The 17,697-nt window shown below is 43.1% G+C and overlaps 1 protein-coding gene and 1 long non-coding RNA gene across 2 annotated transcripts in view; both read right to left on the bottom strand.

The window, feature by feature from the left end:
* Nucleotides 1-5,655: 5,655 nt before the first annotated feature.
* Nucleotides 5,656-8,033, bottom strand: LOC130391473 (uncharacterized). The gene is made up of 7 exons (XR_008896901.1): nt 7,787-8,033; nt 7,533-7,700; nt 7,290-7,409; nt 7,139-7,195; nt 6,966-7,058; nt 6,500-6,607; nt 5,656-6,416 (listed from the first exon to the last, which is right to left on the bottom strand). It is a non-coding gene; the product is annotated as an uncharacterized LOC130391473 (long non-coding RNA).
* A 470-nt stretch (nt 8,034-8,503) lies between these two features.
* zgc:158766 (uncharacterized protein LOC100009641 homolog) overlaps nt 8,504-17,697 on the bottom strand; it is a 37,082-nt gene continuing 27,888 nt past the window's right edge. The window contains exons 21-23 of the mRNA XM_056601626.1: nt 17,366-17,647; nt 12,412-13,016; nt 8,504-11,403 (exon numbers count right to left, since the gene is read on the bottom strand). Of these exons, the coding sequence (XP_056457601.1) occupies nt 11,398-11,403; nt 12,412-13,016; nt 17,366-17,647 (893 nt within the window). The 3' untranslated portion in view covers nt 8,504-11,397. The remainder of the gene's footprint in view (nt 11,404-12,411; nt 13,017-17,365; nt 17,648-17,697) is intronic.

Below are 17,697 nucleotides of genomic sequence, written 5' to 3'. Positions count from 1 at the left end.
TTTGTGTTATTAAACCGTTACTTTATGTAACCTTTAATGATATCATCTTGTTAGAAACACGTATATCTGAGCGCCAACCCAGTCGCCAAAAGCATACGTTGACAGTGTACGTTTTCGTGAACGCTGGATTACGTCGCATTTCAACATAAAATAGCGTGTCACACACACACACACACACACACACACACACACACACACACACACACACACACACACACACACACACACACACACACACACACACACACACACACACACACACACACACACACACACACACACACACACACACAATGCATTTCGCTGCTAAATAAATAAATAAATACTCGTAAACTAAGGTCCGATGGTTAAAAAATAGACAGATATACCAAGGTATCCTTAAAAGGCAGCTTGGATGTTTTTATTTTTTGCAGTTTAGACTTCTTCTATAACCTATTTTTGAAAGCAAAACACCAAGCTCATTGATTTAACGAGGCAGGGTTATTTGAAACAATTTATTCAATAAATATTTGTGAGAGGTCATTCCTTCTCCTGAGTTTGCTTCCTATTTATGTCTAGTGTACAACCCTACTGTCCACAAGCATCACCCCCCCCCCCCCCCCTCCGCATATGGATTTGGAGAATTGTTGCCACGTCCCAGTGGTGGAGGTATCATATATATGAAAGAGGGCATTCAATTATACTACAATGATCAATTAAGGCTGAAGCCCTAAAGGAAGTGATGCAATAGGTGACTGGGTCGACCACATTTAAGTAAGCTGTACCTAAAGGTCTCTTATATATCAAAGGGGGTCTCAAAGGACGCATGCGCTTCAACCTGTGGCTCCAGCCCTACAGGAAATGACTCAGCAAGTGCTCCATCTCGTTGCACCTGCACCCAGCGGCTCGTTTGCAAGATTTGGCCTGAAGTTCTTCCCAGACCTACACCGTAGCCATCCAACCTGCATATCTGAGAATCAGGCCTCTCTTTAATAATGACAAAAAGATATGAGAGAAATACACATTAACTTTTGTCTCAAAAGTGGTGCCGGCTCCTTTTGACCTTTTGACCCCAGACTTCTGGGGGAATAGCTGAATCAATTCATTAGTCAATCAGAAGCATGTAAATATCTTCCCGGTGGCGTAAGAGGGCGAACAAGGTGTCCTTCAACATCTACGCTTCCAGGCGATTGCAACGGTGCCACACATGAGCATATTCGAACATGTTTAATGGTAGTAAATAGCTGTCGAAATTGGAGGCCTTAATCAATAATGAGCAGCTATTGATTTGCTTCCCGATAGAAATGTGACAAATGACATGTTATTTAGCATCTACACGTTGAGCTGAGTCCAATGACAGCAAGCACGACACTCTAGCAAATGGTAACATGTATTTTACATGGTACACATAGGTCTAGGACATGATCTCGGTGTAGCAAGAGGGCGAGCTTGATCTCATTGGACTCAGCTTAACGTGTAGATGCTAAATAACATGTTATTTGTCAAAAATCTCCATCGGGAAGCAAATCTATAGCTGGTCATTATTGATAAAGGCCTCCAAAATGGACAGCTAATTACTACCCCGAAAGATATTCAAATATGATCATGTGTGGCACTGTTGCAATCGCCTCGAAACGTAGATGTCAAAGGACACCTTGTTTGCCCCGTTACCCCACCGGGAAGATATTTTCATACTTCTAATGGATTGATTCATATTTTAAGGTTCTCGGAGTGAGACTTTAAGCGGCTGCAGCAGAAGTGTTGAGACGAAAGATGATATCAAGACATTTATAGAATATTCCCATTCACATTATGATTCTTCGTCATAACATCCGACCAAACATCCTTTACATTCACCGAGCGAAGATTATGAAAGTCCAGGCCCCCCCTTCCTGCACTCGGGGTCCGACCGGGCCAAGTTTCGGTGCGGGGGTCCCAGTTAGGCCCTAGAATAAGGTATTCAAATTTCAGGGCGGTAGGACCATCCTATCTCAAAAACTGTTTTTCCACCACATTCTGAACCATTAGGTCTTGCAGGCAACACTTCTGAGGGGCTTTGTCCAAATGACAGTCCATTTGGGAAAACCTTTTTTCTCTAAGGGCTAGAACTCAAAATCTCGAATATGTCATTCTCGGGGCCCCGGGAAATGTGTGTAAACATTTTAGCATCCCTAGCTATCTCGAAAAGGCCGGAAAAGGGGCGTGACCTCCAACAGTACAGTAAATGTACATAAGACAGAGGTTAGTTTCTAGTCCCCATTTTTTGTGGGATGGAGGTGTACATTTGTGGCTTAAGGTGTGTAGACACAGCTGCCCTGTGGCCACGTTTTTGAAGTCTGGGGTCAAAAGGAGCCGGCACCACGCCGCTTATGAGATAACAAAAAGTTAATGTGTATTTCTCTCGTAACTTTTTGTCATTGCTAAAGAGAAGCCTGATTCTCAGATATGCGTGTTGGATGGCTAGGGTGTAGGTCTGGGAAGAACACGATTTTGGCCTGAAGACATGATGTAATGGCTTGCAGTATCGTCATGCTTGCTCAGAGTATTCATTTAGAATATATTTGTTTGTGAATGTGAGCTTAATTCAAATTATATTCATGATTGTAATCATATACTCGTGAAAATCGGTTGATTCTTGGTATTGTACGGATAATATATTGTTGTGTAGGTAGATCTATAGTCTCCTGTGTGTACAGGGAAATATGAAAACAGACAAGAGAGGAGATTTAACGCTGGTTATGTTGGCTGCCATTGTCATCTCTTATTTTACACCACATCAGATATTCTTAGCATTGTTATCAAAATAAACTACTCAATCAATAAATAATCTACACAATTTCTTCTGTATGACTCTGATTAAATAAACCCAATAACCAATAACCAAAATAAACTTTCAAATCAAATTCATTTATCTAATTACATTAATATAAATTGTAAGTATAAATGTGACTCTTTACAGATATACTGTGGTGTTTAATGCCAAGTCTGTAGACCTACCCATTTTAATTACAGTAAATTACCCAAACAAATTAGCAATTCATTATCTAAACTAAAACAATAATAGGTCTACTTTGAGAGTGAATAACAGTATCAAAACAGGCACCATCAAAATAGCCTACATTTAAACAACACTTTATCCGTCCTACACCATTATACATTGCTGTTCAAAGTGATATAAATGTGCTGGTTGTATAAAACACTAGTAAATCCTAAACTAAGTCATAAAATCACACTGAAGCGCTTTACCCAAACAAATGAGCAATTCATTATCTCAACTAAAACAATAATAGGTCTACTTTGAGAGTGAATAACAGTATCAGAACAGGCACCATCAAAATAGCCTACATTTAAACAACACTTTATCCGTCCTACACCATTATACATTGCAGTTCCAAGTGATATAAATGTGTTGGTTGTATAAAACACTAGTAAATCCTAAACTAAGTCATAAAATCACACAAACGCTTTGTGGCCACATACATAGTTCAGGCGTCACGGCGACGTAGGGAAGCAGGCGTCGAGAGTAGGGATATGGCGAGTGGATAGTGCCAAACCTAAGGATTCCCTGGAAGAGGCGAAGGAGCAGCCTACCCTACGTCGCCGTGGGAACGTGTGAAATATTGAATGGGATTGATTGGGACTGCAGACGACAGACCAGCAGCGACGTCACGGCGACGGCATGGAAGATCCGTCCACCGGCGGCGGTGTCACGGCGACGTACATAAGGAAATTCAGACAAAATGTACGTCTACTCTCGACGTGTGGATAAGTTCGTCGCCACTAAGACGCCTGCTGCCCTACGTCGCCGTGAGAACGCCTGAACTATGTATGTGGCCACAAAGCGCTTCAGTGTGATTTTATGACTTAGTTGAGGATTTACTAGTTGTGAACACATGGAATCTGCGGTGACCGCAGCTTTAAATACCCAAAACCGGGTTATGTTCCAAACTTAACCTGCGGAAAACCTGGTCCGACCAGGTTTGATTCAGAGCATATGTTGCTATAGTAACTAACATACCGTGTTCATTTTGGAACGGAAAACGTAGGGTTACCGCAAACCCTGGGTTAATTTGCCCGGATATGTGATAAAACCGGCTTTGTGGAATACCCCTCTGCCCTATGAAGTGACACCATGCCCATACAATCATCAAAACATTTGAGATCTGTTTTAAAACAGTTTTGGTCTTTTTGACACATAGAAACTAACGTTTTTTATAAAATGTCATCAACTTATTCATCAACATTATAGACTGGGAATCGAACCCCAGTCCCAACGGCGGCGGCGTGCATATCCTCTCCCCACGGCGGCGGCGTAGCTTCTCCACACGTGCATTTCACACGTTGTTATCCTTCTCCAGGGAATCCTGGCACTATCCACTGTGCCAGGATTCCCTGGAGAAGGATAACAACGTGTGAAATGCACGTGTGGAGAAGCTACGCCGCCGCCGTGGGGAGAGGATATGCACGCCGCCGCCGTTGGGACTGGGGTTCGATTCCCAGTCTATATATATAATTTGTTCTTCATTATTTTCTGGTATTAATCTATCCAATGACTTGTTGATGAATAAGTTGATGTCATTTATAAAAAACGTTTTTTTTTTATGTGTCAAAAAGACAAACTGTTTTAAAACAGATCTCAAAAATGTTTTGATGATTGTTTGGGCGTGATGTCACTTCATAGGGCAGAGGGGTATTCCACAAAGCCGGTTTTATCACATAACCGGGCAAATTAACCCAGGGTTTGCGGTAACCCTAGGGTTTCCGTTCCAAAATGAACACGGTATGTTAGTTACTACAGCAACATATACTCTGAATCAAACCTGGTCGGACCAGGTTTTGTGCAGGTTAAGTTTGGAACATAACCCGGTTTTGGGGATTTAAAGCTGCGTTCACCGCAGATTCCATGTGTTCACAATGGCATGCCCTTTTGATGAGAGCCCTGTTGATACCGGAGCGCCAATTATTCGTGCAATCCACCGGGAGAGATTTATAAGACCACGGCTATATTCGGATGACTTTTTGCTGGAGAGATACAGATTGTCACGCAAATCTTTAATATATTTAAATAGCCTTCTCTCTAGTTCAGGCGTTCCCACGGCGACGTAGGGTAGCAGGCGTCTTAGTGGCGACGAACTTATCCACACGTCGAGAGTAGACGTACATTTTGTCTGAATTTCCTTATGTACGTCGCCGTGACACCGCCGCCGGTGGACGGATCTTCCATGCCGTCGCCGTGACGTCGCTGCTGGTCTCTCGTCTGCAGTCCCAATCAATCCCATTCAAAATTTCACACGTTCCCACGGCGACGTAGGGTAGACTGCTCCTTCGCCTCTTCCAGGGAATCCTTAGGTTTGGCACTATCCACTCGCCATAGGGTTGTGTGTGTGTGTGTGTGTGTGTGTGTGTGTGTGTGTGTGTGTCTGGCGTGCGTGCGTGCGTGCGTGAGTGCGTGTGTGTGTCAGACAGATGGGAGCTACGGATGTAGTGAGCACATGTATCTCCATTCTGTATTTTACCGGTGCCTTTCAAACGATGGAAGGACGCATATTGTTGGTTTTCTGTAATTAAACCGAATTGTTTGTTTTCCCTGGTTATATAGGCTATATTTTTGGCATTTCTATATTCTTGCCATTTGAAATTGTATTCTTAATGCCTCAGACTATATACAGAGGGCTTTATATCAGTTGATACGACATCATGTGGTTCAGTACATTCTGATGCTCAAGGGTTTTTTATTTGTTTTTTAACTACGTATTGCAGCTTATGCCAATTATCCAAACCCTATTACTTAAACATCGTCGTGCAACTTTTTTCTTAATAGTTTAAAACCGGATTTATTTGATGAAGAAATTAAATATGCCTAGACAATTCCCTGTCCCAGCGTCCACATGGGCTGAATGAGTAGTGCAGTCTCTAACCGTCCAACCCCTCTGTGGAAGCAAAGGTTCCTAAAGCCCTAGTTAACCCATATCATTACACAATATGAACAATAAAAAATGTCCAGGTCATATCTTACAAATTTTTATTTTATTCTGCAGTATTTTATGCATTTATTACATTTACATTAACAGTTAGGTGCACTATCTCTATGGGAATAATAATAAAATAAAGAGCTATTGTTCAAAGTCAAAGCACAAGAAACATTTGCCCAAATAACCAGATTTAAGCTTGAGATATGATATTTGATTTGAGATTTGTTGGGATATTACACAGATAGAGCTATATGGCGAGTACACCTTACGTTTTACCATCAATGTACATAGGCCTACATACATTTTACAAAAATACACACCGTTCATTGCAAGTTGCACAACTCAAACAACAAAAACAAACTTCAAGGTAAAGCTGGTTTTAGATCATTCCCAAATAGAAAGCGGTGTAGATTGACAGGTTTTGCCCAGTCTTCCACAAAGCTAAACCTGAAGCCGCACAACAGGCTGTGGAAAAAAGATTGTTAGAAATAATAACAACATCAGATATGAATGAAAAGTAATGTACCAGTAGAAATGTAGAAACATACCAGAGCGTTAAAATGTTGTCTACATACGCATTGACTGAACCAGTAGATTAAGAATAAGGTTATCCCCATTTCAACCCCCAGGAAGGCAACTGTAAGTCCATGCGTCACCTAAAGGAGGGAAATTAAATGTGATGAGCATTACTAATAATTTGAAATTGTAGATTTTATAATCACAGATTTGATTAAAAAGCTATGGAACAGGTATTGAATTAGCTTGTTAATATTGGCTGAATATAAACCTTTACAATAAAAAATAACAACCCTTTGACACATTTAGATTCAGATTATATATCAATTAATTATTCCTGATACAATTTAGCCCTGCCCAAGATAAAGAAAATATAAAAGATGATGATAAGAAAACAAAACACAAATGAACTGAAAGGCAATACAAAATCAGATTGAGTGTTATGATTGTGTGTTAATATATGCGAGTAAGCCATGGGTACATTTAAGGGATTTATACCTGGTAGTTCCCTTGTAACACTATTATTTGGAGCATGATTGCCGCAAGAGACCAGAGGAAGCTGATGATGTTACAAATAAATGATAGTTTTGCCTGTAGAAAGAAAACAAGAGCTGAATTGTAGTGCTTATCAATAGTATTAGAATTATACTTTTAAACTCAAGGGCCCTTACCACATGCATGTTTGGAGAACAGCCTGCAGCAAAGGTCAGCATTCCAGAGACCATGAACTATAGATGTGAAGAGAATTATCCAAATCAATGTGCATCTTAATGTCTCAGTCTTAAAAAAAGGGTTATATTTGTTATAATTTTTTTTCCTTACCAGAATATTAAAGTACGGCAAGATATCACACCCGAAATGGGTGTGATAAATGGGCCCCGAAATGGGGCTATTGACTAGAGCAAGGCTCAGCACAAATAAACCAACAATAGCTTGGGCTACCTTAGAAGAAAATGAATTACAATTATTTACAAAAATATGAATCTCAAACCAGCACATTCATCTAACTTTTATAAACCTCACATAAACCTTATATTTATTTGAGTAAAAACCATAAATACACACCCCGACTCTCTTTGGTTTTCCCTTAGTAATGAACACCTTGTAGACATCTCTAAACACACAGAGGAATTGGTCTGGCATCAGCTCCCCCTCCTGGCCGTCCTTCAGAGCCCCCAATGGGATCGTTATGAGCATGCCCTCATCACATTTAAATGTATGCTTCATCTTTACCTGTGGGAAAAAATCGTATCTTTCAAAATGAACTTTACCAAATGATATGGCTTGGTGTGTGTCGGTGTGTTTTAATTGATACTCACCTCGTTTATTTTGATTAAGTTTAAAGGCTCCTGTCTGTTAGTTGTTTAATGACCACGCTGCGTTCTATATGCTCTCTATCTTCAAAGTTCCTCTATTAGATCAGATTGGGCTCTCTTTCTCTCTATCTCTTTCTCTCTCTCGGTCTTGCCCACAGACAGACACTCTATTTACGGGTAGCCTACTTCCCCCCTTTTCTTACTTCCCTTTGAGGTATACGTTTCTCAGTAGAGCACTTGTTTTCTTATCTACCCAGTATCATTGCATACATTCACATCTCACATTCACTCACATTCACGTGCACACAAAATGGGGATGCAAAACAAATGTATTAAAAAATATAATAAATATGCTCAATACGTGTCATTCAAATCAATACATTCAACTCTGTTGTTGTTTTATTGGCTTCTATGGGTTCAGAGAGGGGGGGGCAGCTATCAGCCCATCATACCCCCCCCCCCCTTCAGCAGGAAGAAGACTTAGTGGTCAGAGAGAGCTAAGATAGTTTGAGTCAGATGCAAACAGCACAGAATTAATATTGAACTAAGAAGGCACGGTAAGGATTAGTGTGGCTTTCTGTTAAATTAAATGTGTAGTATTACTAGTTTTGCTGTTCGTCATGTTTTGCTTGAGAATCTGTATACATTGATTTACATACACCATTTTCTCAACAGCACTTTTTAATAATGTCCATATGTATGAGTAAATTCAGACTAGAATATATTGCAAACAGCTGTTTTCAGTCAATTACTATTATAGCACTGTTACAATGAAACAATAATATATGAAATTCAAAGACTGCAACAATGATAAAAAAAATGATACAAATGCCATTATTGAATGGCTCAGCGAAAATACTTTCCTTAGTTAGACCGAATAAGTTTTGTTTATCAAACAACAAATGAACCAACTTGATTTCTGGATGTCACAGGGACTCCATGGCCTGTGCAGATAGTCCCATGGGGATCCGGAGAGTCCAGGAGGAGACGGACACTGAGGACCAGGCTGGCCCTCTCATCAAATACTACCAACCCCTCAAGCCTCTGCGGGCTGAGAGAAGACCCCTACATGCTCTGCTGGGGACAGCTCCTGCTGTGCTGGGGGTAACGTGAAGTCAAAAGAGCCTGTTCAATTATTCAGACAAAGCTGCCATTTCAACAACATCCTGCCAGTTAAAGACTGATTCTAACATTATTTAATTGCTTTAAAGTATTACACAAATACTCACATGTTTGTGTTTTGATAATAATATATTATAAATCTGCAGTATTTACCTCAAACATCATTAAGCAGGTTCTATAAAGTAAGGCTGAGAACCATCAAAGAATACAATCTAGGTTGGAGAAGTAGAAAAAGTGCTGCATAACAAAGTTTCAAACCAACTGGACAGTGCACTGCTGGCTTTTATCTTTGGTGTTGTTCATTCATTATCATGACATTAATACAAATGTAATCAGATTGGGGATTTGAATTGTTTACAAACATTGTTATAGATACTAGTTTTAATTTTAAGAATGAATGAATTATAATTTATGAAATGGTGACATTAAAAAGTTGCATTACAGTGTTCAGAGACAGAATACAGACTGATACAGCATCTCTTAAATATTATCTTCAGAGATCTGAATTATTAAAAGAAATTGCTCCAATTTCCACTGTAAAACATTATTTTTCAATACACATAAAATGGTATAAGGACATTTAAATGAAATCATCAAACATTGTATTTGTTATTTTTTATCTGTTCCAGTCTATACTGATGGTGGATGGCCTCTTCAGTGTTGCCGTGGAAATTTCTTTGGCTATAACTTTAGAGATGACTAAATCTCTTTATGTACTCCTCCGAATCTCATTCCTGACTGGACCATTTGTGAGTTATAGCATTTACATAAATTGAAAGTAAGAGATAAAACATACTTTACGACAGGAAATGTAAATAGTGTATGTTCTTCTGTCTATTTCTAAGCACATTATTTTCTCTCTATCAACAAGGTTCATAAATATTGCTACATTCATCCCGAATGGAGTTATAGTACATACGGTATTAGTTCGGACTCATGAATCAGGCTCATAATATATATTGCTAATAGATTGATATCCATTTTGCTATTTAAAAATGTTTTAATTATGTGATTTTATTCTTGCTGTTAAGTAACTATTTTGAAAAGCTTTGATGATATTATATATGATTATTTTCAGTTTTTTGGTGCCGGACTACTAACAAACCTTTTGTGCAAAAATCCAAGACTACTACCTGTAAGTACAACACAATAGATTAGAATATCAATCTGTTAATGACGCACATGAAACGTGTGCGTCTGTATTATCATATTTACAATTATTTCAGGTATGCTATTTCCTTAACCTGGCCGGTGTAGTCATGGCAACACTCGAAGTGGTTATTATAAGTGTTGACTTTACCAGGGGGAGCGAGTTTAACCAACACTTGAAGGTAAGAATCCTTATGAGAGTTGTTTAATGCACACATGCACAGATGGCAAGACCCCTTCTGAAATGTGCTTTTTATTGGACTAATTAAAAAATGTTTTTATGTGTCTTTATTCCTTTCTCCTTCAGCTGGAGCTCATGGAGATGTGTGTGATGGGGCTCAATTTGTTTCTCTCTCTGGTTCTCTGTGTCTGCATTCGGAGTGAGAGAAACAGACACAAACAATTCTTAAGCAACATATAATATACTTCATTGCGTAAATTTCAACTTTTCAATCGGTCCAAAAGGGAATCACAGGTGTACTGGAGATACATCATATCAGGCAATAAAAAATAAGTCTTCATCATCGTGCGTGCGCTGCTGTAAAATGTATTATAAAGATAGATGGTCAATTGAGGACAGCTCTACAACTCTAGTCTAGTCGGTGGTTTTCAGTTGCGCCTCAACTGTCACCAGTTTTAGAATTCAACGCGCTCGTAGCTTGGCTGTGGTTATCATATACCCGGGCCGTGTGGTAAATTAAGGTTACGCTTTCTTCCAACAATGAGAAGGATAAACTATTTTCACGCAGTAGCGATGCTTAACATTGAACGTGCTTTCATGCAGACAATAAATTGTGCTCTTTGTATGTATATACAAATATATATAATATTGTATTAGGTATTATTCAGGCTCATCTTTGTTGTCTCAGCAATATTTAATAAACATTCAAAACGGTGATGACATGAAATATTTATTTTATCTTAAAACATTTTGAATACTGTACAGACTTACAAAATGAACTGAGAATGACACATGAAAATGCTTTTTATAAACAGAATCTTAAAGTTTGAATGCAGAACTTACTGTGCTTCCTCCGTTTTGCAAAATACTAAATAAAGGCTCATCTACAATATAAACATTGCCACATAATTACAGCAGTAAATTCAAACAAATATGCAAAACATGACGTACCATTTCCATCAACTTTAATACTCTTAAGTATTAATTTACACCTTACGGCATGAACAATAAATGCCATTATCAAGTCTTAAGGTATGTGAGATCAGCTATGAGTCTCAGTGCTCAGCAGACATTGTCTTTCCAGCCTGTCCTCACTTGCTTCCCATCTTCCAATTTGCTGTTGAACATTTTCACTGTGGCGCTTTGAACGAGTGTCTCCATCCTAGAGCTGAAATGGAGGAGAAAAAGGATGGTTAATTTCTTAAAGTGATATTAAAATGATAAAAAATAAAGTTAGATTTTTTTCAAGTGATTTGAAAGCTAAATGTTAGTTTATAAAAACAATTAAAACAATGACTAATGGACTAGGAGAGGACGTGATATAATTCAGCGTCCGATTATTTAGGATTATATTTACGATTCCTGTAGTTTTATGGTTAATTTGGCTCTAGTTGGCCTACTATCTGGTGATAATGGTACAACCACGATACTAAAGATCTCAACAATTTTTATAGTCAATACTTCATCTACAATCTACGTTAAATATCTAACTAAATATATAGTTTACTGCAGGTATTTCTATCTGTTAAAGTGTGATATTAGACACTTTTCATACTTAAATGTAACTATGGACTGACCTAGATAAAAATGTACGTTATTTTCTATCTTTTAAGAGTATATAGTGCTGAAAGCCGAATTTGAGCATGAAACTACTTGAAGCTGTATAATTGTAATTAAAGTAAGTACATAATTTAAAATAACAATAATGGACAATAGAGAAGGTGCATTATGTAGACTTTGAAGATACCAAGAACATTAAAGGAAGAAGGAATCATAGAGCACAGCACCCAGAGGCTTCACAAACAGAACAAACACCGGCCACCTATCAGAGAACAGAGCCCTAACAGCCAAGCTAACCCCAGCTGCGGCCGTGCTCGCACGGTACACACACCTTTTTTTTATTTTCACACAGCTAAATCAGGAAATCCATAGTTTCCAAGCGCTGTTAAACGTGTGAACAGAGCGAGAAGAGACAGAGAGTCTGCGACTGGGTAGACCACTTACTGAACTAAACCACCAACCTGTTAGATTCACTAGTGAAATAAAATTTGAACTTGTACATACAAAATGAATGTGGAACCTAATAGTTATTATAGTTATATAATTGTTACAAGACATAATAGATACAAGATTCTCAGGATTGAATAAGAAGGAAAGAAGCGAGACCCGGACTCACTGCGGTGATGTACTTGGTCACAGGGGGTTGGAGGTCAGCGTCCCTCTGGAACAGGGGAGTAGGGGGGGTGAGGGAGTGTGTGGGAGAGCACAGAAACCCGGAGGAGGAGATAGCCTCGGCCTCGTCTTTGTTGTGGTTGTTGTAGGATGGGAGGGCAGGGGCGGGGGACCCCATGACGCCGTGGTCCCCGGGGGACCCCATGACGCCGTGGTCCCCAGGGGGGCCCATGACGCCGTGGTCCCCGGGGGGGCCCATGACGCCGTGGTCCCCGGGGGGGCCAATGACGCCGTGGTCCCCGGGGGGGCCAATGACGCCGTGGTCCCCGGGGGGCCCCATGACACCGTGGTCCCCGGGGGGGCGAATGACGCCGTGGTCCCCGGGGGGCCCCATGACACCGTGGTCCCCGGGGGGGCCAATGACGCCGTGGTCCCCGGGGGGCCCCATGATGCCGTGGTCCCCGGGGGGCCCCATGACACCGTTGTCCCCGGGGCGGCCAATGACGCCGTGGTCCCCGGGGGGCCCCATGTCACCGTGGTCCCCGGGGGGGCGCGTGATGCCGTGGTCCCCGGGAGGCCCCTGGAGGCATGCCTCAGGGCCCTCAGTCACTAAGACAGAGAGAGACACATCAGCACCATGAGGGGAACATCAGACATATGGAGAACTTTCAACAGCAAAGACGCTATTCAGTGGAAGACTAGGAGGCTGAAAGTAATACAAATGAAAATGATAAACATATGCATATGCATAAGTATATATATATCAGTGGAGGCTTCTCCAGTGAGGAGATGGAGGAAGATCCTAAATGCCCTTATATATGACTACTTTAATGCCTTTGTATATGTAATGTTCGTTTCCCTGGGTAAAGGGACATTAGCACCCCCTACCGCCTATTGACAATTACTGCCTCCATTGACTCCCATTCATTTCCCCGGCAGTGTTGGCGGCCGGTGAATAACATGGAGTTCAATGGGAGAGGAGGAAATTCCTCCTCTGAGTGGGTGTGACTAGCTAAGGGATCTGAATCGCGCCAATGTCTATTCACGAATAGGCTGGAGCCCTGGCTGTGCTGTGCTATGAACCAATAAACGGTGGCCCTGGCTGTGGAGCAGCCCGGAGGGAGGGGTTATCCCCTTGATTCTAGGCTACAAGAACCAATGAACCCGCTCAGTCGTATGCCTCATTTCCACTGAGCGGTGCGCTACTGTTCGTTGCGGTACATTGCGGCTCTGTTCGCTTATATTGGCATTTCCACCGAGCGGTGCGGTTTGGTTCACATATATTGGCGTTTCCACCGCCAAAAGTTGGGCAAGGTCCCGAAATAAACCCGCTGTGCCTACCTATTTTTCGACACTCTGCTTGGTAACTCTGTTGGGCTACCAAGCCGTCTGAAAGGGTGACAAAAACGTGGAGCTACACCCCCCGTTATTCTGAAATCACTTAAAAAATATATCCCGTTTGGTATGGCCAGGTCACTGATATCTTTGCAACACAAACAGCGAGGAGGATTTACTTGATCTATGAATGAAGTCCCTCAATCTTAATTGGCTTAACACCATGGCCAACATTCTGAAACAGCCATTAACGTCCACATTTGCCAATGAGACAATGAGCTTCGACTGTTGTACACTACGTTGTTATTCGGATAACCGTTCTGCTGTTATGGTGTTATGGTGCATAACACGTTGGGTTCTCTGACGTATCTGGTATTTCGACAACGAGACTCGTAGTGCGGGTTACCTCAGCCATGGTGGAGAAGGAATTGGGGGAAAGGAACTGTGGCTTTGATTCCCTGAAGTACATGAACCGCGACATTGAGGAGAAAGGGATTGTTGCCCGCGATTGTCTCCCGCAGGAGCCCCGCTGTCGCGAGGCACAACCACCTCGGCGCTGGCCGTCTCGGCGCTGCCCGTCTCGGCGCTGCCCGCTTCTGAGACGGTGGTGCCTCGGCAGCGGGGCTCTGGCAGGAGACAATCACGGGCAACAATCCCTTTCTCCTCCATGTCGTGGTTCAATCTAATTCAGATTGATGTGGACGTGGAAGTGGAAGAACCAGAGACGTCGGAGAACCCAATGCAGTCGTTTGAGATTCATAATATCCTCTGGAGGAGCCCAAAGCTTTTGGCCGTGATAATATGTATTATATCATATAGATATCTATGTTTAATATTATATTATTTATATATAAATCTCCAGGACTGTAACGCAAGTGTTATTTGGATATCTGGAGTCTCTGATATTTCCACAACGAGACTCGTAGTGGGGGTTATCTCAGGCATGGTTGAGAAGGAATTGGGGGGAAAGGAACTTTGGCTTTGACTCCCTGAAGGACATGAACCGCGACATGGAGGAGAAGGGGATTGTTGCCCGCGATTGTCTCCTGCCGGAAACCCGCTGCCCGGCGCTGTAAGGCACCAACGCCGCGAGGCACCACCGCCGCGAGGCACCACCGCCGCGAGGCACCAACGCCACGAGGCGACGCGACCGCAACGCACCACCGCCGCGAGGCACGCTGCTGTTTCCGAGGCGGTGGTGCCTTGTCAGCGGGCAGCGGGGATCCGGGCCATGACTGTGTGGACAATCATATGAGACACATTGCTACATTTATGGGGAACACAAACAATTTATTCCAGCACCTGCCACAGAGACATGCTGTGGAATGGCAGGTGTGTGCAGCACAAACAGATGCAGATGCCAGCTCAAGACTCAAAGTGCCTTCCACAGAAGCAGGTAACCTTGGCAGTCATTTCTCATGACCAGAAAGTGCCACAGTGGCAGCGATCAAAGATGATATCATCCATCCCAAAAGGTGGTCCCTATTTATATAGCAGGACAATGGGTTGATTGGTGTTCAGCTTTGAGCCTGGGATGACAACCCAGTGTTTCCCATACATAGCCCTATGTGTGGCGCAGCGCCACAGAATCAATAGCGAGCGCCACAAATTGATTCTGCTTCTTTTTTTCTTTCTTTTTTGCGATTTTTAAATATAAATATCGTTCCGTTCATTCATCTCCTCATAGCACTCTTTCTCCCTGACATTCTCGTTCACACACGCATACGCACTCACAGAGGGTACACTTATAAACAGCAGTTTATAAGTGTTTATTCGCCCGCTCCTCCTCTCAACGGGCCTATCAAAGGAAAACCCGAAGCAGTGGTAGTTTTGGCACAGGAAAGACGGTTGGCGCCCGTTTTACCAAAGTTTAGTATGATATACTGTTCTGGCACAGTAACAACTGGCCAAAATCCCCGTCAGGATTATTTGTCTCTCTCGGAATAGGGAATAGTGGAGCTTGACCATGTCTGGAGCCAGGGTTTCGTATCTTGGAAAACAGAAGTGAGGTTGAGCAGTGCAATTTGTAGCCAACGTGATGTGGGTCGCCCGGTTTCTTCCAGACCCTCTTCAGGATCTGTATTGCAGTTTCTGGAGTGATTTTTTCAGAAGGTCAGGAGAGCAATGCAGCGTTCCAATCTTGAGGAGGTGGATGCTCTAATGAGCACGGTGCAGCCTCAGCCCGGTGGTGAAGGCCGAGGCTGGGGACATTCCGGAGATGGCAGACGGGGGTTCTTGATGTGGTTCTCGATGGTCAGAGAGGTATCAAACTGTATACCCAGGTTTGATAACATGAAAATGGCGATAGGGAAGGCAGTGGTTTTGGTGTTACCATGGTAACATGATGATGTTGATAGGGACAGCAGTGGTTGTGGGTGAAGGGCGTGGTGTACCAAGGTACATGATGATGGTGATAGGATGGCAGTGGTTGTGAGCGAAGAGCGTGGTGTTACCATGGTAACATGATGATGGAGATAGGGATGGCAGTGGTTGTGAGTGAAGGGTGTGGTGTTACTATGGTAACATGATGATGGAGATAGGGATGGCAGTGGTTGTGAGTGAAGGCTTTGGTGTTATCATGGGTTGTTTAGGAGTGCCGACCAGGAGGATTTCTCTTTTGCTGCTGTCCAATAGGAGAGAGTTGTCTGTCATCCAAGCTTTGGTCTCCTGAGGCATTGAGGTGGGTGGAGGCAGCGGGTAGGTTGGGGGTGGCTTCTGGGTATCATCTGAGTAGGTGTGGGGCGATGATATGGCCCACCGACTGGAGGAAGAGAATGGGACCAAGGACTGAGATTTCAGGGAGAGCACCCGTGAGCTGGTGGGCTCAAGACCCACAGTCACCTATAGTGACAACAACAACTCGCAGTTAGGTAGGACTGGAGCCATGTAAGAGCGGTGCTTGTGGGGCCAACGGAGCCCTGAAGGCGATGGAGGAGAGTGAGGTCGACCGTGCTGAAGGCAGCTCTTAAACCCAGGAGGATCTGGAGGAACCAGTGTGGGCAGCCATCAGGAGGCTGTTGTCACCATGAATAGTCGCAGTGCTGTGTCCTGGCCTGAGACCTGATGGAAAAGCCTTTCCATCAGGTCTTTCATTGCAGATGTTTGCACCTATTGGCTGTCCATCGTGTTATCTCACGTCCAAAGAACGAAATAGAGAACCTGAATATAGTAGCTGAAGAATCTAATAATAATCAAGCCGAAGAGGCTCCGTTATCAGCACAGTGTCACTGTGGGAGTGTATGTGGATGATGGCTGGTGTAAGCAACCCGAGCAGGGCTGGTGAGGCTGCACATCTGTTGGGAATGGACTGATCCATGAGCACAGGCTTAACCAGCCACCACCACACACACACTCAGGAAGAGGACTCCTGCATGGCAACATGGAGCACCAGGCCATTTATCATTATCAGCAAACCTAACAATAAACCGGCTTCAACACCACCACCATGCCGCCTGTGTCTGGAGGAGCCCAGTAAAGCCAACTAGATGAGTGTGGAAGCTAACGAGTTACGAAAATCAGCTTTGCTACAATCAATTTGTAGATGTAATTTTTAACCTAAACCCTGTGTAGCCCCCCTGTCCTCCGAGGGGCGTTACATGTGGATCCCGAAGCGGGTCACTCACTCATAGAGGAATGCAGGCCTGCGTCCTGCTCCTGCTCGTCCTCCTCGATGCAGTCGTAGGGCCACCAGCCGAACAAGGGCACGCTGCCCTGGGGGCAGGGGTAGGGCTGGGGGGGGTGGGCAGGCGAGGAGTACAGGTGGAGGTTTAGGGAGCCCAGCAGGGAGGAGGAGGACTGGCTGCTGGAGGAGGAGGTGCTGCTGTTGGAGATGGTGGAGTGGGGCCTCTTGAAGGAGAAGGAGTGGTCGAAGGATGACACCGCGATGGACGCCCGCGTTCTACATTCTGTGGTTGAAGAGAGGGAGAGAGAGAGAGAGAGAGAGGGAGAGAGAGAG

Source organism: Gadus chalcogrammus, chromosome 11, assembly GCF_026213295.1.
Source record: "Gadus chalcogrammus isolate NIFS_2021 chromosome 11, NIFS_Gcha_1.0, whole genome shotgun sequence".
Classification (NCBI taxonomy): domain Eukaryota; kingdom Metazoa; phylum Chordata; class Actinopteri; order Gadiformes; family Gadidae; genus Gadus; species Gadus chalcogrammus.
The sequence above is the reverse complement of the archived record's forward strand: the minus strand, read 5'-3'. Positions and strand labels throughout refer to the sequence as shown.